The sequence below is a fragment of the Phyllobates terribilis genome, unplaced genomic scaffold (genome assembly GCF_046119375.1).
Source record: "Phyllobates terribilis strain yellow unplaced genomic scaffold, ASM4611937v1 Scaffold_7__3_contigs__length_470593459, whole genome shotgun sequence".
Taxonomy (NCBI): Eukaryota; Metazoa; Chordata; class Amphibia; order Anura; family Dendrobatidae; genus Phyllobates; species Phyllobates terribilis.
In genome coordinates, this window is record NW_027362767.1 from 303,315,264 (window position 1) to 303,339,908 (window position 24,645).

At 45.4% G+C, this 24,645-nt stretch overlaps 1 protein-coding gene across 1 annotated transcript in view; it reads left to right on the forward strand.

The window, feature by feature from the left end:
* Positions 1–4,106: 4,106 nt before the first annotated feature.
* LOC141155507 (cingulin-like) overlaps positions 4,107–24,645 on the forward strand; it is a 109,882-nt gene continuing 89,343 nt past the window's right edge. Inside the window, exons 1-2 of the mRNA XM_073642373.1 lie at positions 4,107–5,297; positions 12,127–12,255. Coding sequence (XP_073498474.1) covers positions 4,107–5,297; positions 12,127–12,255 — 1,320 coding nt within the window. The remainder of the gene's footprint in view (positions 5,298–12,126; positions 12,256–24,645) is intronic.

A 24,645-nucleotide genomic window follows, 5' to 3' on the forward strand; every position in this document is an offset into this window, starting at 1 on the left:
AATCTTACAGTTCTAACTTGCCAACCGTTGTCTGTATGGAATTGTTCAATAAAGGGCCCAAAATTAAGATAACATAGATGGGAGAATTCTCTATGAATAGGAATTCCTAAGTATTTGATACCCTGTGAGGGCCAGGCAAAGGGAAAGTTGGACTGGATGGAATCCTATATCTATTTGGGGAGGGAGACATCGAGGGCCTCAGACTTCGCTGCATTGATTTTAAAATTTTACCATGTAACAAAGTGATCTATTTCAGCCATAACAGCATGGATGGATATATGTGATTGAGTGATATATACTAGGACATCATCAGCAAATAGAGAGCACTTGTACTCGGTGCCTCCCACCTCAATCCACCTAATATTGGGGTTATGGCGAATTGATGAGAGCAGGTGCTCCGTCACTAGGATGTATAAGAGAGGGGACAGAGGACATCCCTGCCTTGTCCCATTGGTGATTGTGAAAGGTGATGAAAATGTTCTGACGCACCCCCTGGGCCTTGGGACACCCGGAGCCGGACCCTTTTTGGTGGATGCTGGTGGTTGTAGTCTTCGTGGCGGCGACCCGGTTCCGTGGCTCAGGGCGGTCAAACCAGTGGCGGAACTATTTATGTGGTTTTGATGTTTAAATGTCCGACTACGCCACCCGTGGATTGCGGTCAGAGTGAACCGCCGAAACAGGGCAGACCGCTGAGGCTGGTGTTGTGGGTGCAGCAGAGCGTAGCATAACTCCCCACGGGAGGAGTATAGCCTCAGGGCAGTGTATGTGGAGGATGGGGGTGATGGTGCAGGGCAGCAGCAGTAACGACACGGAGTCAGTGATGCAGTCCAGGGCCTTTACTCACAGTTCTTATTATCCAGACCACGTCTGCAGGTAACGGCTGCCCACGTCGTACTGTGCTCACCAGGTGAGGGGCTCAGACAACTCCCAGATAACTTTGGAGCACTTCACAGGACCCCCTTTGTGTGTCCTTTGTCTGGCCTTTCTTACCAACACTTCTGTCCGGCTGCCTCGGGCCTCCTCTTGGTAAACTTGGCGCCAGTTTCCCTGACCCTATGTGGTGCCTTCCTAGCGGGTGTAGCGAGGGGCTGCGCCACATAAAATGTCAGAGCCTCCGGTTTCTAGCTGAGGGTCGTTTCCTGCCTCCACTAGTTCGGGGACCGGTCTCCCCCTTTGGCCTGACCCCTCCACGCAGGTGGATTCGGGCGTGCGGTGGCGACTCGCCCGTCCGCACCCCTGGGATCCCTTCATTCCTCGTTCCTGGAGCCTTCTCCGCTCCTCTTCCTTCCTTCTCCCTCTTCCAGGCCTGGGCCTCTGTTACTAGGCCCGCCTCCGGAGCAGAGCTCATGCAGAGCCCCTGCTCCCTGCCACTTCTGCTCAGACTTCTCTGCACTGAACTAAGATGGTGCCCACCTTTTATACTCCCTTCTCAATGCACCCAGGAACTGCTTCCTCCCTGCTCCTGCACTACAGGGTTCCCCTTCCTCAGTGTTCCCTCCCCCCACTCCAGCCAGGGACAGGGACTGTCGTGCCCATCTCAGGGGCATATTGGTCGCCCTGCCCCACGGCAATGTGGTGTAATGCATGCAGGTGTCGGGTCCTGATCCACACTCCATCCTTACCTGAGAGTGAGATATCACACCTCTGGGTGAGGTGCAATACGTCTGTAGCAACCGAGCCCTCAGGGTGCTACAGTTCCATTTATCTTCAGCCTAGGTGACGTATTGCGATACAGGGCCGTGATTTTGGCTATAAAAGGGTCCCCTAGACCCCTACCCCAAGCTTTTTAAGAGAATCATATATGGCGTGCCAGGAGACTCTATGGAATGCTTTCTCAGCATCCAACGAGAGTATCTAATTACAAATTTTTAACTGCATCTAGCCCAGGAAATACTTTGTGCCTAGTAGCAGTGTCTGCTAGTCAGCGGATTATCCCGGCTGTTAAGCAAGCTACACCACCTGTAGTTTAGACACTTAATTTTTTCAAAGGAAATGCTTCGGGACCATGGGATACTCAGTGAAGAGCATCAGGAGGCACCCCAAGGCATAGGGGCTGGGACTGGCAGTAGGATGCCTTGCGGTGGACAGCCGAGCTCGATCCTTATAAAAGCTTTTTAACTGCAGCAGCTTTAGTGGACGCTACTGGAGCTGGAATTACGCGGCTGCTGGCATGAGACTTGCCCTCCAATAGATCCTTGTAAATGGATTTAAAGTGTATTCATTCAAATTAGAGAGACAATTTAAATTAAAAAGCTTAGAGCTGCCTCCACCACAGGGGAGCTCGCTCGACCCACCAGCGGACAGGCACCAGTATTGGGAGAGGGGGGCTGGCCATCAGGGTTCACCGCGGCTCTGGCACAAACCCGGCGACACGGAGGTGGCACGGGCAGGAGCGGACTGGCCTTGTCGGCTTCTCACTTTTTGGATTTTAGAAGGGCATGACATGCCTATATCTGTGTCTCCCCCTCCTTTTACTCCTCCACCTCTTTTATTTTCGCATGACTATATGTACTTGTCACTTTTCCATGTGTTAGTTGTGTCTTCTGAGCAGTTTGTCAGCTTTTGGACACCGTTGAAGGTGTTTTCTATGTGTTTCTATGTGTTTTTGTTTGCCTGCCATTGGTTTTAACGGTGTTCGAAGGTGTTCGACGAACAGTTCGACGAACAGTTCGGCGAACACACGGGTGTTCGACGAACCGAACCGAACTCGAACACTACGGGGGTGGCTCAACACTAGTTGTTACCTTGCTGAAGTCTGTATCTGAAGCCAAGCGGGCATAGCTGCCACTGAAAAGGCTCTAGGATATTACATGTGTAACATTCCTGCGAGCCACTGAGATGGACTATGTTATAAGCAGTTTATGATGTGTAATAAACTGCTGGACTTCATATTACCGGAAAACGTTGCATATGTGCTTAAATCGACCCAGTGAAGTGAGTGCCCCTCAACATGATGAATAGCGCTACCTTACAATTGGTTAGAGAATGCGGGCAACTGCAGCCTGGTTGCAAGGGGTAACGGCACAGGACGATGAACGTGGATGCAAGCATCTGGCTGTAACTCGCCGGGGTTACGAAAATTGTCGTCACACTCAAAACTGGTTTGCTGTGGATTGGTGGGGCCACGAAGATTATAGCATCTGGCTGTAACTCGGCGGGGTTACGAAAATTGTCGTCGCACTCAAACCTCGTTTGCTGTGGCTTGGTGGGGCCACGAAAATTTTTCCGGGGAGAGAGGTGTGAACAGCCTACCACAATGGCTATGAATGGAGCAGTATCCCCAGACGGAATGGTGAAGTGGCTAGATGATCGGCTGCAAACGTTCTTCAGCAAAATAGAGTGTTCTGAAGAAATGCAGGAGCTGAAAAAGATGGCTGTGAAGGGAGCAGCAAATGAAATTGAAGCTGTTGAATGATTAAAGTGCCTGTTAAAATCGCAGCAGCAGGCATTTGAGAAACGACAACAGGATTCGCAGCTGGCATTTGAGAAACAACAGCAGGTATTTGAGAAATGACAACAGGACTTGGTACAGGAATGGCAGGAGCTGTTGGCCCTTTACAGAATGGCAGCAGAGGACCATTCCTTGAGTCCTCCTGAGGCACTGGCACTATGCCAGAGTGCCCAGGGAGGTAGTAAGATATGTTGTGAACTGGGTCCTAAGTCTATTGCGTTTTTTTTTTTTTAAATACCCCCCTACAGGTGTGGTTGTCCAAAAGGGGGCAGAGTCTCAAAAGAGGGTGGAGCATAGAATACCAAAGTTGGTTACTGATTGTGTGTTGGTACCTCCTAAAAATGACAATTCGACCGTTGATAACTGGGTAGCGTCAATAGAAGGTGTTGACATCAAAGTGGAAGGTGACTTGTTGGTCCACAACACCATGGGGAGTGACACAGACCCCACAGATGACAGTGACACTACGAAAGTAGAAAGAGAGTTCAGTCAGGAGGAGTTAAACGAGGTGAGAAAGTCCCCCGCTCGTCGTCGAAAGCGTAAGGGCCACAAAAAAGTTGCTCCTGTAGACTTCGCTGAAAGGGTAAATAAAGAAAATGCAATCCTGGGTGCCTTTATTCCGAGTGTGGATCCTCCTTTAGAAGCAGAGATCAGGATGGAAGAGGAGGTGACGTTGCCAGTAGCAACCTCTGGTACAGTATCAGACAACAATGAAGATCAGGTGGAAGAGTTGGATGCAGTTCTGCCAATTCGTTACAAGCAGGATGATCTACTGAGACAAAAGGATCAGGAACCGACAGCCCTGAAAGGGGTGCTGAAAGAGGAGGTGGCCAATCATGACCAAGCGCTGGAGCCTATCAGGCAGCAGTATCAGAGTGACGTGCAGCAACTAAGGAAAAACATGGAGAAAGTGTCCCAGGACCAGCTGAACCTGGAGTCTGAACGGCAGAAAATAAACCACGTTGTGAGGAACTTGCAGCGAAAACTGGAGGAAAGCAGGGAGGAAATCAACAAATGGAAGGAAATGTTCCAGAAAAATAAAGAGAACCTCCGCAAAACCAAAGCGGAGGTTTTTCAGTTGAAGCTTGAGAAAGTGGAGTATGAAGATGAGCTGTACGAGATGAAAAATCGTCTCTCCCTGGTGCAGTCAGAGCTGATACAGGAGAAGCAAAGGCTGGATGAGGGTCTACACCAGAGGGATAGGGAGCTATCTGCCTTAAAAGGGGCGCTGAAGGATGAAGTTTCTGGACGTGATCAAGACCTAGAACAACTGCGCGAACAATTCCACCAGGAACTGTGTGAATCCAAGAAGGAGTATGATGAACTCATGAGGGAGCTGCAGCAATTCCAAGACCAAGTAAAGTCTCTAATGCAGGAGAAGGAGTGGCTGGAGGACTCTCTCTACCAGCGAGACTGGGAGCTATCCGCCCTGAAAGGGGCATTAAAAGATGAAGTGTCTGGTCACGACCGTGAGGCAGAAAAGATGCATGAAAAGTTCAATAGGGAACTGCAACAAACCAAGAGAGACTATGAGGATCTCCTCAAGGTTAAGAAAAAACTAGAGGATGATAAGGCGGATGCAGAGCACATGCGCCAAGTGATTGAGACTACTCTACAGGATACCCGTGATGAGAATGATGATCTCCGCAGAAAGATCTCGGGACTGGAAGCTCAGGTGAAGGAGCTAAAGATGTTCTGTGATGATCTCCAGAGGGCAGAGACGTGCCTTAAGGATAGAATCGGCAGGGTGGAAGCTGAACGGAAAAAGATGGAGGAGTCTATCGGAGAAGGGAGGTATGAAGCAAATGCCTCCTCGAATAATGTGAGCTTGGATGATTTGGTGGATGTAAGAGCCAAGAACAAGGAGCTCAAGGAGACGTTACAAGCCCATTTGAAGCAAGAGAAGCTTGGGAGACTGGCTGTCGAGAGCCGAGTGGGCGCATTGGAGACAGAGAGGTCTGAGCGAATTCTGCTGATAAAGGAACAGTTGAAGCAGGAATAGCTTCAGAGATGGGTTGCTGAGAGGCGAGTAGCTGAGCTAGAGGAAGAAGTTGTTGAGCTTAAAGGTCGCCTGGCAAAGTACCAATCAGTGAATGAGGCCTCCTTGGAGAAGGAGAAGGGCAAACAAATTGCACTTAATCCTTTAAACCATGAGAAGGTGGACCTGAGGAGAGCTGAGAGAGTGTTAAAAGAAGATAAGTATGGAATGAAAGTTGTCAAGATGAGAATTCTTGAGTTCATAGCTGTGAGTCAGCTCAGGGGAAGCATAGAGGGTGAAGAAGCTGAAAGTCAGTTGTCCCTGAAACCTGAGCCAGATGATTGTTTGGAAACCACTGGTGAGACAGAAACGTATCGGTACAAGTGCCTCATAGATGTACCCGAAGATTTGAGAGACGAATGCACCAGAGAGTCAGTGCATGAAGAGTTTAAGAAGGCCGTGGGAGCCTGTAAGGTGTACTCGACCTCAGAAGCTAAACAGCTGGTGGTCCTGTCCACAACCGAAGTCACAGTGAAGATGGTGGCTATCCTAAGTGACATGCACTGGCGATGTGTTCGCACAAAGTGGTTTGTCCGATTGAAAACGGAACAAGCCATTAGACAACTGGAGCTTATGAGAAAAGCTCAAAGTCTGTGGGAAGAAATCATCTGGGTGTCTCATGCTCTAGTAAGAAAGCTCATTGGGAGAAATGGCCGAACCATGCAAATGATGGTAAAGAAGTCTGGTGTGATAAAAATAAGCAGTCCACGTGATCATCAGGACTGGACACCGGATGAAGACGGCATGGTGTCATTCTCTGCTGTAGGCACAGAAGAAAATCTTGCATATATACGAATGTTGACAGAGTACCGAGTGACCTACCTGTGAGAGGTAGAACAGTTGAATCTCGCCAGACAGCAAATGGAAAGACAGCGTCGCCTGTGCAGCAGAAGATGGCAGCCATTTATAAATTGTGAGACCCGACAGAGAAAGGGCTCTCTAAATAATAGAACGGCTCCAGCAGAAGTTAGAGACCTTTCAAGATGTCCTGAGGATAGTGGGCGTGGGTTTAGAGGTAGTGAGACCTCCAGTAACTCAGGTCTGAGAGGCCCATGCAAACGTCCCAACAGAGTACGAGACAGTACGGAGTCGGACCGGACCTTAGATACAAGCACAAGTTAGTCACACTGCTGTATTGACCGCTGGGAGCGGGGGAGGTCTGACAAGGTTACGACTAGGAAATGTGACTTGACGAAGTTGGAGACAATGACGGATGGTAGGTCCCTAAGGAATGGGCTGATGTTGATGACTAATGTTCCAGGGGCTGAGCAGCGCAAATGTCAAGTACATGGTCTCTGTGTGAACTGTGGGTTATAATGTGATTGTGTATATTATGTGTTCAACCCCACAAGTTTGAACACAGGGGGGGATATGTAATGCAGCGGCTTGCTGAATTACTAAAATGTCCACTGGGTGTGTTCTGGCTGACCACGTACCTCTACTTCAGGTGACTGATCACATGACTGTGACATCATCACAGGTCAAGTGCGCACAGAAGGATATATAAATCCTGGTGGTTTTGAAACAGAGAAACAGAGGGGAGAGGCAAGAGGCCTGGTCCCTGTGTCTGGGACACCATTAGCGTTGGAGAGGCAAGATGCCTGATCCCTGTGTCTGGAACACCATTAGCCTTAATAGGCAAGAGGTCTGATCCCTTTGTCTGGGACACCATTAGCCTTGGAGAGGCAAGAGGCCTGATCCCTGTGTCTGGGACACCATTAGCCCTGGAAGGCACATGGCCTGGAGACCACGTCTGGTAAGCCTTAAACCACAGCATTGGCAGAACAGAGCTGATAGAAGCAGCTAAGACCCGCCAAAGGTAAAAGCGGTGCGTTATATGGACATTAATGTTGTTACCTTGCTGAAGTCTGTATCTGAAGCCAAGCGGGCATAGCTTCCACTGAAAAGGCTCTAGGATATTACATGTGTAATATTCCTGCAAGCCACTGAGATGGACTATGTTATAGACAGTTTATGGTGTATAATAAACTGCTGGACTTCATATTGCCAGAAAACGTTGCATGTGTGCTTAAATCGACCCAGTGAAGTGAGTGCCCCTCAACATGATGAATAGCGCTACCTTACAAAACGTACCCTTATTTTTTTCTCCACACAATCATGAATTTATGGATATATAAAAAAAAAAATCCGAGCACTAGCGCTGCAAAGCATATAAAATGTATTTCCATCTTAAAATAACACATCTCAGGGAGCATATTTTCCTTCCTCATATATAAAAAACAAGTGACAAATGCATAGTGAAGTGCAGGTATAAATACTGTTCATAGCACCACTCACGGTCTGAAGGGTCAGTGCGAGTGGCTACAATGAGGTTATGTCACTACATACCATAAAATAGTTATAAGAATTAACTGACAAATACTGAATCAGTTATATTATACATTAATACTAAAATCAAGTTTATTCAGTTAAAACAATCAAAGTTTATTTTATTCCACTGACATATTTCACTATTTCTGGTAATGAAATTGGCATGGTATTGGTAGCACTACTAGAAAAACTTTATTTGTTTATTATATATAGAGATGGCTACTCTTAGTTTTCACCTGTACACACCATTTTTCTGTTTGGAAGTGGCAGTCAGTCTTTTTGTTATTTGTATATTGGCTCTCTGACTGAGCAATCCACCCTCCAGCCTGTAGCGGTTTTCATTGCAGCAAGATCCTACCTATCCATAAATGTAGTCTTCAGCCTTGGAGAGGATTCACAGCAGCAGGAGATCACCTTGTCGTTGGCTCTGCTAGGCATGCTTGAATTGGCCAAATTATGGGCTAAGCATCTCAATTTTTTTTATTATCTAGAGCAGTAATGCAATTTACGTTTCAAATATTTGATGTTGACATGGTATAGCACTACAGAGTGCAACTTTATTTGCTTGTTAAAGGGAATCTGTCACCACTTTTGACCTATCTAAACTATTACTATGGGCATACAGGTTATAGACTGCTGAGGAGAGTGATCGCTGTATGCCTCATATCAGATGTGTTGTTGCTGAGAAATCATCTTTTATCACTTCATATAAATGGCCTCTTCCAGGCTCTGGGGCGGATGGTTCCTGGAAGATAACTCTGCCTCCAGAGCTTGTTTTAAATATAAGGTGGAGTTATTAGTGTGATGTGGGATGGCCACTCTCTGCTCTCCTGATCTCACCTCAGAGCTGTGTGTGATTATACCTGACACATCTGCAGGCTCCTCTCAGCTCCAGCTTCCAGCTCACAGGCAGACAGAGCTGAGAAGAAGCAAAAAATATGTTTGCAAAAAGACAAGGCTAATTTCTCCTGTTCTGTGTTAGTTACATGTCTCACACTGGTAACTCCACCTTCATGTAAAATAATCTCTGAAGGCAGAGTTATCTTCCAGACACCATCCTCCCCCATAGCCTGGAAGAGGTAATTTATACAAAGTGAAAAAAGATGATTTCCCAGCAGCAACACATCTGACATGAGACATATAGGTAGGACTTCTTTCTGTATTCTATAACCCGTATGCCCATAGTAATAGTTTAGATAGGTCAAATGTAGTGACAAATTCCCTTTAACTGTAGGAAGGGTCCTGAGCTCCTAGCTTCACCACCTGTTTCCTACCTCTAAGTTTGCCTTGACTTAACGTATCACTGCCACCTTGCCTACCACTGCCAGTGCCCCTACCACTGCCAGTGCCCCTACCACTACACCTTATGGAGACACTAACACAGCTAGGCTTTTTATTCATGTTCTCCTTTTTGTCCAGCCCCATGTCATACAACCACAAAGGCTGAATGTTCATCTCATCAAAAAAGAAAATCAACTCAAAGAGCCTGTTGTTATGAAATACTGTATCTTCGTTTGCCTCTGGAGTGCTGTGGTTTAGGGGACTATAGGGCATAACAAAAAAATAGGTTATTGACGGAATTGAAAGACTATAGTTTAATTAACTGTCATAGCAATCAAGGAGCTGGACTGTGCAGAAAACAGGCTCGAGCTGATGGTGTTGCTGTTGTTGAGAAAAGTGATGTGCCATATATTCAACAAATCCCCCCCCCCCCCCCCCCCAATTTACACTTGCTGGAGGCAAAGGAGGCCAGTTGGGTTCTGCATATGCTGGTACTACGCCAGGATGGCAAGTATCAATAGTGGCGGTGCTTCTGCTAATTGCTCCCACATTCCTAACCATGTTTTGTTTTGTTTTTCCCCTATATTACTACATCCATTGTCACTTTTTCTTTTACCATACATTTTTACAATAATGTACTTATCTTTTGAAAATCCTTTCAACCCCACTTATAACCTCCTTTCCAAAAAGGGTGTCACAAGCAATGCTAGATAGGTAGATAAAAATCCAGAAAACCAAGTGCAGCAACAGGCTCCAATATTGGTGAGGGTCATACATGTCAAATTTAACTAGTAACACAGGTGTGCAAAACAGATCTGCACATTTATATGTCTGGATTTTTTTTTATCATTGTTTTTTATGTATATATTTTTAACAAAATTACCCCCTTCCTACCAAAAAGGATGTACCTAAATAATAGAGTAGAAAGATCCACACATAAAAAGCCAGCAATTGCAACTGTAGTTTATATTGGTTTGGTGTGTATGGGGGTCAAATTGGACTAGTAAAACAGATGTGCAAAAATAAACATGCACTGTTACCTCTTTATATTTTCTTAATATATATTTTTTTTACGTTTTCTTTTAAACAATTCTGCATTTTTGGATGAATTGTAAGTCATAAATTTTGCAAATTGACTGGGTTAAAATTTGACACAAATTTGATTTCCATTGAATCGAATTATTCATCTCTAGTAAATATGCAAGTTTTCCATTATCTTCTACAAGCTGCACAAAGAAAAAAAGGAGGGTTCTGTTTTTCCATGTTCATCCTTTTTATCCTGTACAAACTTACGTTCACTTAGGTTCTGCATCTAGTAATACACTTTCTGAAACCATTCAGTGTAACAGGGAAAATTTTGAAAGAAGTAAATAATTTTTCCCAGCATTGTATATATGAATATTGTATTATGTGAATTGACTTAACCTTTGCTTGCATTTTCTCTGAATAAACTCCTGGTATAAATATATTGTACAAAATATAAAGTCTCCTGAAACATCCCTCACATTCAAAGTCCTTCAGTTTTGAGATTAATGGTCCTTATCTCAATGGAGTTTAACCTTTTAATTTCAGTGCATCATGGTGCCATGTCAGTAATGAAAATTTCACCAGGAAGAACCATTTGCATACATTTAGAGACATAAAACATAAGCTACTCTATAAGCAGGTGATCTCCTCTTCTAATTATTCTTTAGCACACTAGCATCGGGAGCTATTTATATGTCAATTCAGCAAAAGTACTGGCATAAAGAATATGAGATGACCTTGATGGGTTATTGTGTGAGCTGTTTACAATGCAAAATTCTTCAGTATCTACTTGAAGTTATTGTAAATACTTTATAAAGGGAAAAAAGTCTTTTACATTGATAAAAAGGAAGCATGTCATGCTTTAGCTTTTAAAAATAAAATAATGTTCACGAAGCTTGATTTTCGTACAATAAGTATTATCACCATGGGAAATATAATTTGAATACATGGCATTACAGTTACAACCAAGTCATTACCCTTAGATTAAAGAAACATGGTATCTCAACAGGACCCTTTATATGGGTGGAAAAAGGGTCAGTTGCCCTGAGACCTCCACCATGTAGGTGCATCAAAAACATAGTTCCCTCTAGCACTCCTCATACACTCAAAATCATATTAGAAACATTTAAAATTTGTTTCCAAATCCGGTATATGAAAGTTTTAAACTAGGGCAAAACTGGCAACTTCCCCTACCCCAATATTTATGAATATTGATCACTAATGGTAGGACAATCATTAAGATGAGCAAATCTGAAAAAATTAGAATTCAGTACATTGACTTATACGTACCTCTCCCCAGCCCTCTTTTTCAAGTTGCTGGCACTGACTATGCCTAGTAAAGTCATAATCTCATAGACAGACAAACGTCATGATATCACATGAGGTCTAGTCAATCCTGGATATGCCAAAACCCCCTGTGAAGATGGAGAAGACAACTAGAAGAAGACTGGAGTACTGGGTGGGAGCTGCATGAAGGGACACGTGAGCGTCTGGAAAAGATAAGTATTTTAATTTTTATTTTTAACCCTTTCCTGACATCTACAATTTATCAAAATGGTGGCCATGTGGCCCACATTTTCCTGCATTCATCCAAAGCAGGTTGAAAAAAATTTGAGCCAAAATCAATTCACCAATTCATTAAAGCAATATGTTCATCTGTGCGCATCAACCTTGTTTTGGCTGACTATCCTATCCCCAAAAACTAATATTCAACAGCATCGGAAATGGATTGGATATGGTGAATAATGTATTCAGCATACAATTGCCATCAAGATGATCAAGCTCTCAATACAAATTAGGTTTATCAACAAAATTGATGAACTTTCTGCTGTTTGCAATAAACTAATGAAACAAGCAATTTAAACAGTTTGCTTGAGTTTGGTCAGAAAATTTGGTTCACATTCGTGGCCAATACAATGAGCTTATTTGTGGCACAATAAATAACCCCCCAACCAATCTTGTATTAATGAACCATCCTAGTGTTTTTTGTATAAACCAGAAAAAGAGCACCATAAAAATAGAAAGTCACAGTGCAGTTGCAAACATATCTTCATACTTCATTCCTGTGATCATGGCATCCAAAGAGTTGAACCTCACCAATTGTCTTTATATGAGATATCTAGCTAAGGTAAAATGGTCAGAGTCACAATATCACAGGAATGCTAAAGAATTAAATTGTGAAGATACATTGGATATAGAAAGTCTGCACTCCCTTGCTAAAATGTCAGGTTTTTGACATGTAAAAAGTTCATACTTAGAAGAATCATTTCAGCACTATTTCCATATTTAATGTCACCCATAATTAGAGATGGGCGGACCCCTGGATGTTCGCCTCCGGCGATATTAAAGTACCCGAACATCTATTAAAAGTTTGGGTTCAGGTACCAGAAAATGAATGGGGGGCCTGAACAGCTGTGGTTTCCCACGCTGTCATCTGAGTGACAGCGCGGTTAACAGTGTCTCTGATTTGCGATACATTGTTACCGCCAGTCACAGTGCTGGGGGCTCACACTGTCAGATGTCAGCGTGAGCCCACAGCTGTGACTATGACCCTCGGTACAAAGCTTACCTTGTGTCACAGGCATTAGCCGAAGAGAGATTACTACCCCCTATCAGCCGACGACTGCTGTCACTGTTAACAGCAAGCATAGCCACGGATGGGAGTATTCATCAGCCAGCGCCTGTGCTCAAAGTAAAAATTATTATTTTTTAAATAAATAAATATTGAAATGAAAATAAAAAATGCAGTTATACTCACCTAACACCAAATTCCTGAAGTTATTGTCCCCTATAAAAAAAACATAAAATAAAAAACATAATACTCACCTAATACCTAAACCCCGAAGCCCATGTCACATGTAAAAAAAGAAAAAATAATAAACCACCATATCCCTCACCTCTCCGCCAAAATTCACCCTGTCCTACGATGATCATATCACTTGTAGAACAGTCACATCAGGAGATGTGACTGCTCTACCCTGCAAACGGCTACACACTGACTGGTGCGTAATCGCTCCTGTAGTGTATAGCGTTTGTGCTGTAAGTGATCACCGGGGTTCATCAGCTGATGAACTCCTTTAACCTTTCTCACATCAGCTCAGTGCTATACACTGCAGGAGCAATTACGCTCCTGACAGTGTGTAGCCGGCTGCCGGATAGAACAGTCACATCTGCTAATGTGACTGTTCTACAAGTGATGCGATCATCTTGGGACAGTGTGGATTAGTATTGTCTCATCAGCTTGACGCCTTTGACCAGCGGTAAGCATTTTACCGCAGGTCACAGTCACAGCTGCGGGATCAGACTGACATCTGACATGATAGATATTATTTAACATGAGTTTAAATGTGATTGACTAATTCTGAACACAACCATATCCCCAATGATAAGAGAGTGTTCACACTTATGAAACCCTATTATATTAGTTTTCTCATTTTTATATTCCCCCTCAAAATAATTTGTTTGTTTCTTAATGGATATTAACAGTAGAGATGAGCGGTGTTCGACTCGAGCTGTTCGCCAATCTCAAATTCGTGCTGTTTTGGGTGGTGTTCGAGCCGTTCGGCGAGCACGAACAATTTGAAAAAAAATTCGCGTGTTCGAGGTTATGTTCGATAACTGTTCGTGCACCAAAATCATAACTGGATTTTTTCTCAGTAATGCTGAAAATTAATGTTAATACGCAGTTTGAGTGTACAGTGGGGCGGGGGGAGGAGCAGGGGATGGATCTCTGCAGAAGTAATGAAGATTAGAGATGAGCGTTGTTCTACTCGAACTGTTCGCCAATCTCAAATTCGAGCTGTTTTGGGCGGTGTTCGAGCCGTTCGGCGAACACGAACAATTTGATAAAAATTCGGCTGTTCGAGGTTATGTTCGATAACTGTTCGTGCACCAAAATCATAACTGGATTTTTTCTCAGTAATGATGAAAATTAATGTTAATACGCAGTTTGAGTGTACAGCGGGGTGGGGGGAAGGGCAGGGGATGGATCTCTGCAGGAACAATGAAGATCTCCATTTTTTTTTCTCTTTCCCGCATTTGCAGTGGGGAGGTGCAATCTGTCAGCCTATCAGCAGCGCACACACGGAGCGAAGTGCTTTTTTTCACACAAGCAAGGGCATGTGTCATTGGCAGTGTATGTCACATGTCCTTGCCCTATAAGACCAAGCCATTTTCCCCGTCGCCACCATTTTCTCACTGCTGCAGCTGCGTGTTAGACGGCACCGCTGTTGCTGTGTGCGCTATACCTTGTTAATTTCAAGCCAATTTTCGCACAAATATAGAGATAGCTTGGGAGTAGGGAATAGTTGTGATTGCAGTCCTTTTAAGGACTAGGTTACAGCATTTCCTACGACTTTTATCAGGGAGGTCTGTGCTCTTAAATAGATAGGTTGTGGGAGTAAAGACTAATTGTAATTGGAGTCCTTTTCAGGACTAGGTTACATCAGTTCCTATCAGTTTTTGCCAGGCAGGTCTGTGCCAGTGCTGTGCAAGTTTTTTTCACAGCATTTGGCTGAATCTAGCAAAGCTAATCCTTTTTGGCCTATTGCAGAGTGTGTTAGTCAGTGGAGTAGCCTATCTGTGCTGCAAGATATACCACCTGTGTATAGAATACCAATTTTTTTACTGCACCTAGTGAAGTAAAATCTTTTGGGCATAGCATCATTCTATTAGTCCATCTATACTGACCTCCATCAGGTTGCAAATTAAAACTAATTTTTATCTGCATCTACAGTACCTCTGAAAAAATATTTGGGCTTCTAGCTGTGTGTGGGACTTGTTGTATTAGTCCATCTATACTGACCTCCATCAGGTTGCAAACTGAATATAATTTTTTTCTGCATCTACCTCTGAAAAAATATTTGGGCTTCTAGCTGTGTGTGGGTCTTGTTCTATTAATAAATCTATACTGACCTCCATCAGGTTGCAAACTGAATATAATTTTTTTCTGCATCTAGCTCTGAAAAAATATTTGGCTTTCTAGCAGTGTGTCGGACTTTCTCTATTAGTCCATCTATACTGACCTCCATCAGGTTGCAAATTAAAAATAATTTTTATCTGCATCTACAGTACCTCTGAAAAAATATTTGGGCTTCTAGCTGTGTGTGGGACTTGTTGTATTAGTCCATCTATACTGACCTCCATCAGGTTGCAAATTAAAAATAATTTGTATCTGCATCTACAGTACCTCTGAAAAATATTTGGGCTTCTAGCTGTGTGTGGGACTTGTTGTATTAGTCCATCTATACTGACCTCCATCAGGTTGCAAACTGAATATATTTTTTTCTGCATCTACCTCTGAAAAAATATTTGGGCTTCTAGCTGTGTGTGGGACTTGTTGTATTAGTCCATCTATACTGACCTCCATCAGGTTGCAAATTAAAAATAATTTGTATCTGCATCTACAGTACCTCTGAAAAAATATTTGGGCTTCTAGCTGTGTGTGGGACTTGTTGTATTAGTCCATCTATACTGACCTCCATCAGGTTGCAAAATAAAAATAATTTTTATCTGCATCTACAGTACCTCTGAAAAAATATTTGGGCTTCTAGCTGTGTGTGGGACTTGTTGTATTAGTCCATCTATACTGACCTCCATCAGGTTGCAAACTGAATATATTTTTTTCTGCATCTACCTCTGAAAAAATATTTGGGCTTCTAGCTGTGTGTGGGACTTGTTGTATTAGTCCATCTATACTGATCTCCATCAGGTTGCAAATTAAAAATAATTTGTATCTGCATCTACAGTACCTCTGAAAAAATATTTGGGCTTCTAGCTGTGTGTGAGACTTGTTGTATTAGTCCATCTATACTGACCTCCATCAGGTTGCAAATTAAAAATAATTTTTATCTGCATCTACAGTACCGCTGAAAAAATATTTGGGCTTCTAGCTGTATGTGGGACTTGTTGTATTAGTCCATCTATACTGACCTCCATCAGGTTGCAAACTGAATATATTTTTTTCTGCATCTACCTCTGAAAAAATATTGGGCTTCTAGCTGTGTGTGGGTCTTGTTCTATTAATCCATCTATACTGACCTCCATCAGGTTGCAAACTGAATATAATTTTTTTCTGCATCTAGCTCTGAAAAAAAATTTGGCCTTCTAGCAGTGTGTCGGACTTTCTCTATTAGTCCATCTATACTGACCTCCATCAGGTTGCAAATTAAAAATAATTTTTATCTGCATCTACAGTACCTCTGAAAAAATATTTGGGCTTCTAGCTGTGTGTGGGACTTGTTGTATTAGTCCATCTATACTGACCTCCATCAGGTTGCAATTTAAAAATAATTTGTATCTGCATCTACAGTACCTCTGAAAAAATATTTGGGCTTCTAGCTGTGTGTGGGACTTGTTGTATTAGTCCATCTATACTGACCTCCATCAGGTTGCAAATTAAAAATAATTTTTATCTGCATCTATAGTACCTCTGAAAAAATATTTGGGCTTCTAGCTGTGTGTGGGACTTGTTGTATTAGTCCATCTATACTGACCTCCATCAGGTTGCAAACTGAATATATTTTTTTCTGCATCTAACCCAGCCAATAGTTTTGGCCTAATACCACAGTTTGGCCACTCAGCTCTGCTCGGTTACCATCCATTGTTTTTTTGTGCAAACAACTCCAGAGTTGTGAATTAGTTAACCACCAAAATGAGTGGAAAAAGGCCTGCTGCTGGTGGAAAGGGGAATAGGCGTGTTGGGAAGGGGAAAAAAGGTTGTGTCCGTGGGGTAGGTGTTAAAGCAACAGTAACATCTGCAGAAGAAAGACCATCTTCCAGCCAAACTAAAATGTCTACTTCTTTTAGCGGACAATGTGATAAGATCCCTTTCTTACGGCCACGCCAATCGCTACAAATTCCAGATGAGGCACAAAAACAGCAGGTGCTTCAACGGATATCAAGTGCTCCTTTAAGTGGGCTCTCCTCCACATCAACTTCAACATCACAAATACTCCAGTCCTCAAAGGTGTCACCCAAATCGCACTTGCTTCCTCACAGCTCCCAAATCTCCAGCTGCCCGTCTGAGTATGAGGTAGAACAGATGGTTGAGTCTGCAGAGCTGTTTACTCATACTATAGCCTGGGAATCAGAGGTCGACTCCAGCGCTTCTGTGAATCCAGACGAGGAAATGATCTGCATTGATGCCCAGAATCTTTATGAGTTGGATCCAGGACCAGACGCAGAAGGTTCTGACCATAATGTAGACCCTCATTCCCAAACTGTAACTCCTGTTGGTGGAGACAATGAGGAAGACGATGATAAGACTCAAATACCTGATTGGAGCGACAACTTTAGTTTTTTGTCAGGGCAGGAACAGGTTGGCTCTGAGGACGACGGGTGTGATAACACACAGGGTGATGATGATGAGGTTGGAGATCCCACTTACTGTCAACCCACAGTCAGCCAAGAGATGAGGTCAGCAGAGGAGGTGGAGGAAGATGCTAGTGACGACGAGGTCAGGTTGCGCCTTCCTGGACAGAGACGTAGTACTGGAAGCACGTCAACAACTGCATCCTCAAACACAACTCTGCCTCTCACCACAAGTCGTGGTGGCTCTTCAGGTCGCATGGGTGCTAAGCCTTGCATAGCCTGGGCATTTTTTCAGATCGATAAAGATGACCCAACTCGTGTTATCTGTAACATTTGTCAGCAAAAGCTAAGTAGAGGCCAAAAAATACATAGTTTGAGTACTTCATGCATGAACCGGCACATGGACATGAAGCATAAGTTGCAGTGGGAAGCTCAGTGTGCTACAATGCGGCCTAGCCGGCCGGGCCAACCACCGTCTGCCATATCTTGTGCATCCGCGGCCTCTTCATCCTCTGTGACTGGGGGGACAGCAGTCACACCTGTTTTGGGGCGCAGACCTGCCACCTCTTTACCCGCAACAGCCAGCGTGATTGGCAGGTCATCATTTTCTTTGGAGGTGGTAACACCAGCTGGTCTTGAGCGCTGTCCGACATCGATAGCACCACCTTTGGATCAAGGCAACCTAACATGTCCGCCTGCATCTTCCTCACAGACCGGCAGTTTGCCGGGGACACCCTTATCAACCCCGTCTAAGCACAATAGCCAGCCCTCGGTCCCTCAGATGTGGACAAGTAAAAGATCATTTCCTCCTAGACATGAGAAAGCTAAGAGGTTGAATTTCACCATCTGCAAGCTCTTGGCTACAGAAATGCTGCCTTTCCGCCTGGTGGACACAGAGGATTTTCGAGACCTTATGTCCGTCGCAGTGCCCAAGTACCAGATGCCCAGTCGGCACTACTTCTCAAAGAAAGGTGTGCCTGCGCTCCACCAGCATGTCGCACACAACATCACCGCTTCTTTGAGAAACTCTGTGTGTGACAGGGTGCATTTCACCACAGACACTTGGACGAGTAGGCATGGACAGGGGCGTTACATGTCGCTGACTGGGCACTGGGTAACTATGGTGACAGCAGGACAAGGGGCTGCTGTTCAAGTCTTGCCGTCCCCACGATTTGTGCGTCAATCCTCTTTATGTCAAAGTTCCTCCACTGCTTCTGCCTCCTCAACCTCCTCTCGGTCTTCCACCTGCACCCAAAGCCTGTCTGGTCATGCCACAAGCTTTCTAACTGCGCAGAAGGGATCCTGCACACCTCCTTACTATGCTGGCAGTAGGGCTCAACGTCATCAGGCGGTTTTTACATTGAAATGTCTGGGAAATGTGAGTCACACAGCTGAGGAGTTGTGGTCAGCTCTGGAGAACCAATTTCATGAATGGTTGTCTCCACTGGACCTGAAACCAGGGAAGGCCGTGTGCGACAATGCTGCAAACCTGGGTGCGGCCCTTCGCCGGGGCAATGTCACACACGTGCCTTGTATGGCTCACGTGTTGAACCTGGTTGTCCAGCAATTTTTAGCCCACTATCCCAGACTAGATGGCCTTCTGCAGAGGGCACGGTCGCTGTGTGCTCACTTCCGCCGTTCGCATCCCGCAGCTCAGCGACTTACATCTCTACAGAAGTCGTTGGGCCTGCCACTTCACCGGCTAAAATGCGATGTGCCTACCCGGTGGAATTCAACTCTGCACATGTTGCAGCGACTGTGGCAGCACCGACAAGCCCTGGTGCAATACGTTCTGACGTATAGCCTGGGCCAACGAGATTCAGAGGTGGGGCAAATCACGCTGGAGGAGTGGTCTCAGATCAGGGACCTATGCACCCTTCTGCACAGTTTTGAAATGGCGACGAAGATGTTTAGTGCTGACGATGCCATTATCAGCATGACTATTCCAGTGATTTACATGCTGGAGCACATGTTAAACAGAATTCGGAGTCAGGTGGTGGCACAAGAGGAGGTGGAGGAAGTAGAGGAGGAGGAGTTGTATGCGGAAGGGCTAACATCTGCAAGGTCCAGACGGTCGGCAGCACCAAGGCGGCAGGCATGTGAGGGTGGGGGAGATGGTTTTACCAGGGCGCATGGTAGCAGCCAAACTAGTGAGGAAGGTGCAGGAGCCCAGGAAGAAGTGGAGGACGAACTGATGGAAGACTCATCAGATGAGGGAGACCTTGATCACATTTCTGTTGTGCGAGGTTGGGGGGAGAGGACAGAGGAAGGAAGCATGATTGTTACCTCGCCACCAACACAACAGGGACTTGGTGCTCCTGGATGCGCAACACACATGAGTGCCTTCTTGCTGCACTACCTGCAACATGACCCTCGAATTGTGAGAATTAGAAATAATCCTGACTACTGGGTTGCCACACTGTTAGATCCCCGGTACAAAAGTAAATTTGCAGAAATTATTCCTGCCATACAAAGGGATGCACGCATGCAGGAGTATCAGCAGAGACTGTTGCAGAATCTTACATGTTCTTTTCCACAAAATACCAGTGGTGCACGTAGTGAATCTCACAGTTCCAACTTGCCAACCGTGGGAACGTCAAGTGTTCAGCACTCAAACCGTAACAGAACCACAGTATCTGGTGGTAACATCAATTTTGCGGAATCATTTCACCACTTTTTTAGCCCATCCTTTGCAAGGCCACAGGAGACAAGAAGTCTGACACATAGTCAACGCCTAGAGACGATGGTACAGGAGTATCTCCAAGTAAACATTGAAGCCACGACTGTGTCACTGGACCCTTGCTCTTTTTGGGCTTCCAATCTGGATAAATGGCTGGAGCTAGCCACTTACGCCTTGGAGATCTTGTCATGCCCCGCAGCCAGCGTTCTGTCTGAACGTGTGTTCAGCGCTGCTGGTGGTGTGCTGACAGATAAGCGCACGCGGCTCTCCACTGATAATGTAGACAGACTCACGTTCATAAAGATGAACAAATCATGGATCCGAAACGACTTTTCTACCCCTGTGTCATCCTTGGGAGAGTAAAAGCTTGATGATTGTTTAAAATCACCCTACCAACCGTTTTAAGCTTTCAAATTACTAATCATGTTTATCTGTATCTTGACTGGAAAATAATTTGGGCTTTGTAGCAGTGTGCAGCACTGATCCTATTAGGCCATCTATAATAAGCTCCACCAGATTTAAAATTAAAAATAATTTTTAGCTGCATCTAGCCCGGAAAATAATTTTGGGGCTCCGAGATGCGCAAGACACATAAGTGCCTTCTTGCTGCACTACCTGCAGCATGACCCTCATATTGTCAGAATTCGAAGTAATCATGACTACTGGGTTGCCACACTCTTAGATCCCCCAAACTTTTCGATCAACCTTTTCATTTTAATAAAGACCAAAAAAATGGTCATTTTTGAAATTATAAGCATTAGCAGGTTGTTAGAAACTGAAATCAAACAGTTTTCAACTCAAAACTTTATTCTAGGTGATGTTACATTTTCACATAGGACCCCTTGTTCGAAAGGAGCTTCTGAACTCTCTCGTCCATTGAATTTGTCAGGTTTTGGATGGTTTCTGCTTCAATTGTTTTGCATGAGGACAGAATACCCTCCCAGAGCTGTTGCTTAGATGTGAACTGCCTCCCGCCATCATAGACACTCATGATGCTCCAAAGGTTCTGAATGGGGTAGAGGTCAGGGGAGCATGGGGGTCACACCATAAGTTTGTCCCCTTTTATGCCCATATCAGCCAGAGATGCAGATGTTTTATGTGCAGCATGAGATGGTGCATTATCATGCAGAAAAATGATCTTGCTGTGAAATACACGGTTCTTCTTCTTGAACCATGGCAGGAAGTGCTGTTTGAGAAAATCCACATACATTATGGAGTTCATCTTTAGCGCCTTCAGGGATCCTAAAGGGACCGACAATCTCTCTCCCCATGATTCCAGCCCAAAACATTACTCCACCTCCTCCTTGTTGGCGCTGTAGCCGTGTTTGCGTGGGGTGTCCATCAACCAGCCATCCTCCACTCCATCCATCTGGACCATCGAGCGCTGCACGGCACTCATCCGTGAACAAAACAGTTTTGAAATCAGTCTTCATGCAATGTTTGGCCCACTGGAGCCGTTTCTGCTTGTGTGAAGTGGATAGAGGAGGTCGACAGGATGGCGTATGCACAGCTGCAAACCTCTGAAGGACCCTGCATCTTGTTGTTCGGGGGACGTTGGAGGCACAAGCAGCTTCAAAAACTTGTCTGCTGCTATGACAAGGCTTTTTTGCCGCTGCTCTTTCAACCTGACGTAATTGCCTGTAGGAAAGAGTCCTCAATTTGCCCTTATCAGCACGCACACGTGTGTACTGTGAATCAGCTACATACTTCTTGATTGCCAAGACACTTCATCCTGATCATCGCACAATGTTGATTGTAGTCATGCCTTGACCTAAACACTCCACAATTTGTTGCTTCTCAGCAGCCGACACATCCTTTTTCTTTCCCATTTTGGCAGACAATGTAGGCTGCTGAATAATGTGAGAGAGCCTTCTTAAGTAGTCTTGCCTTTCATTGGACACACCTGACAAACTAATTAGCACTGGTGTCTGCAATTGCTTACAGTGATATAAAGAGCCCTGACACACATCACCATCAATGAGTTTAACTGACAAACAAACAAATTCTTCCCTTATCACTTCTAAACACTTTTTGAAATAATAATTTGGAACACAGTGTACATGTGCTTTTCCACAAAACACCAGTGGTTCACGTAGTGAATCTTACAGTTCTAACTTGCCAACGGTGGTCTGTATGGAGTTGTTCAATAAAGGGCCCAAAATTAAGATAACATAGATGGGAGAGGTCTCTATGAATAGGAATTCCTAAGTATTTGATACCCTGTGAGGGCCAGGCAAAGGGAAAGTTGGACTGGATGGAATCCTATATGGATTTGGGGAGGGAGACATTGAGGGCCTCAGACTTCGCTGCATTGATTTTAAAATTTGACCATGTAACAAAGTGATCTATTTCAGCCATAACAGCATGGATGGATATATGTGATTGAGTGATATATACTAGGACATCATCAGCAAATAGAGAGCACTTGTACTCGGTGCCTCCCACCTCAATCCACCTAATATTGGGGTTATGGCGAATTGATGAGAGCAGGTGCTCCGTCACTAGGATGTATAAGAGAGGGGACAGAGAACATCCCTGCCTTGTCCCATTGGTGATTGTGAAAGGTGATGAAAATGTTCTGACGCGCCCCCTGGGCCTTGGGACACCCGGAGCCGGACCCTTTTTGGTGGATGCTGGTGGTTGTAGTCTCCGTGGCGGCAACCCGGTTCCGTGGCTCAGGGCGGTCAAACCAGTGGCGGAACTATTTATGTGGTTTTGATGTTTAAATGTCCGACTACGCCACCCGTGGATTGCGGTCAGAGTGAACCGCCGCTCCAGGGCAGACCGCTGAGGCTGGTGTTGTGGGTGCAGCAGAGCGTAGCATAACTCCCCACGGGAGGAGTATAGCCTCAGGGCAGTGTATGCGGAGGATGGGGGTGATGGTGCAGGGCAGCAGCAGTAATGACACGGAGTCAGTGATGCAGTCCAGGGCCTTTACTCACAGTTCTTATTATCCAGACCACGTCTGCAGTTAACGACTGCCCACGTCGTACTGTGCTCACCAGGTGAGGGGCTCAGACAACTCCCAGATAACTTTGGAGCGCTTCACAGGACCCCATTTGTGTGTCCTTTGTCTGGCCTTTCTTACCAACCATTCTGTCCGGCTGCCTCGGGCCTCCTCTTGGTAAACTTGGCGCCAGTTTCCCTGACCCTATGTGGTGCCTTCCTAGCGGGTGTAGCGAGGGGCTGCGCCACATAAAATGTCACAGCCTCCTGTTTCTAGCTGAGGGTCGTTTCCTGCCTCCACTAGTTTCGGGGACCGGTCTCCCCCTTTGGCCTGACCCCTCCACGCAGGTGGATTCTGGCGTGCGGTGGCGACTCGCCCGTCCGCACCCCTGAGATCCCTTCGTTCCTCGTTCCTGGAGCCTTCTCCACTCCTCTTCCTTCCTTCTCCCTCTTCCAGGCCTGGGCCTCTGTTACTAGGCCCGCCTCCGGAGCAGAGCTCATGCAGAGCCCCTGCTCCCTGCCACTTCTGCTCAGACTTCTCTGCACTGAACTAAGATGGTGCCCACCTTTTATACTCCCTTCTCAATGCACCCAGGAACTGTTTCCTCCCTGCTCCTGCACTACAGGGTTCCCCTTCCTCAGTGTTCCCTCCCCCCACTCCAGCCAGGGACAGGGACTGTCGTGCCCATCTCAGGGGCATATTGGTCGCCCTGCCCCACGGCAATGTGGTGTAATGCATGCAGGTGTCGGGTCCTGATCCACACTACATCCTTACCTGAGAGTGAGATATCACACCTCTGGGTGAGGTGAAATACCTCTGTAGCAACCGAGCCCTCAGGGTGCTACAGTTCCGTTTATCTTCAGCCTAGGTGACGTATTGCGATACAGGGCTGTGATTTCGGCTATAAAAGGGTCCCCTAGACCCCTACCCCAAGCTTTTTAAGAGAATCATATATGGCGTGCCAGGAGACTCTATGGAATGCTTTCTCAGCATCCAACGAGAGTATCTAATTACAAATTTTTAACTGCATCTAGCCCAGGAAATACTTTGTGCCTAGTAGCAGGGTCTGCTAGTCAGCGGATTATCCCGGCTGTTAAGCAAGCTACACCACCTGTAGTTTGGACACTTCATTTTTTCAAAGGAAATGCTTCGGGACCACGGGATACTCAGTGAAGAGCATCAGGAGGCACCCCAAGGCATAGGGGCTGGGACTGGCAGTAGGATGCCTTGCGGTGGACAGCCGAGCTCGATCCTTATAAAAGCTTTTTAACTGCAGCAGCTTTAGTGGACTCTACTGGAGCTGGAATTACGCGGCTGCTGGCATGAGACTTGCCCTCCAATAGATCCTTGTAAATGGATTTAAAGTGTATTCATTCAAATTAGAGAGACAATTTAAATTAAAAAGCTTAGAGCTGCCTCCACCACAGGGGGGCTCGCTCGACCCACCAGCGGACAGGCACCAGTATTGGGAGAGGGGGGCTGGCCATCAGGGTTCACCGCGGCTCTGGCACAAACCCGGCGACACGGAGGTGGCACGGGCAGGAGCGGACTGGCCGTGTCGGCTTCTCACTTTTTGGATT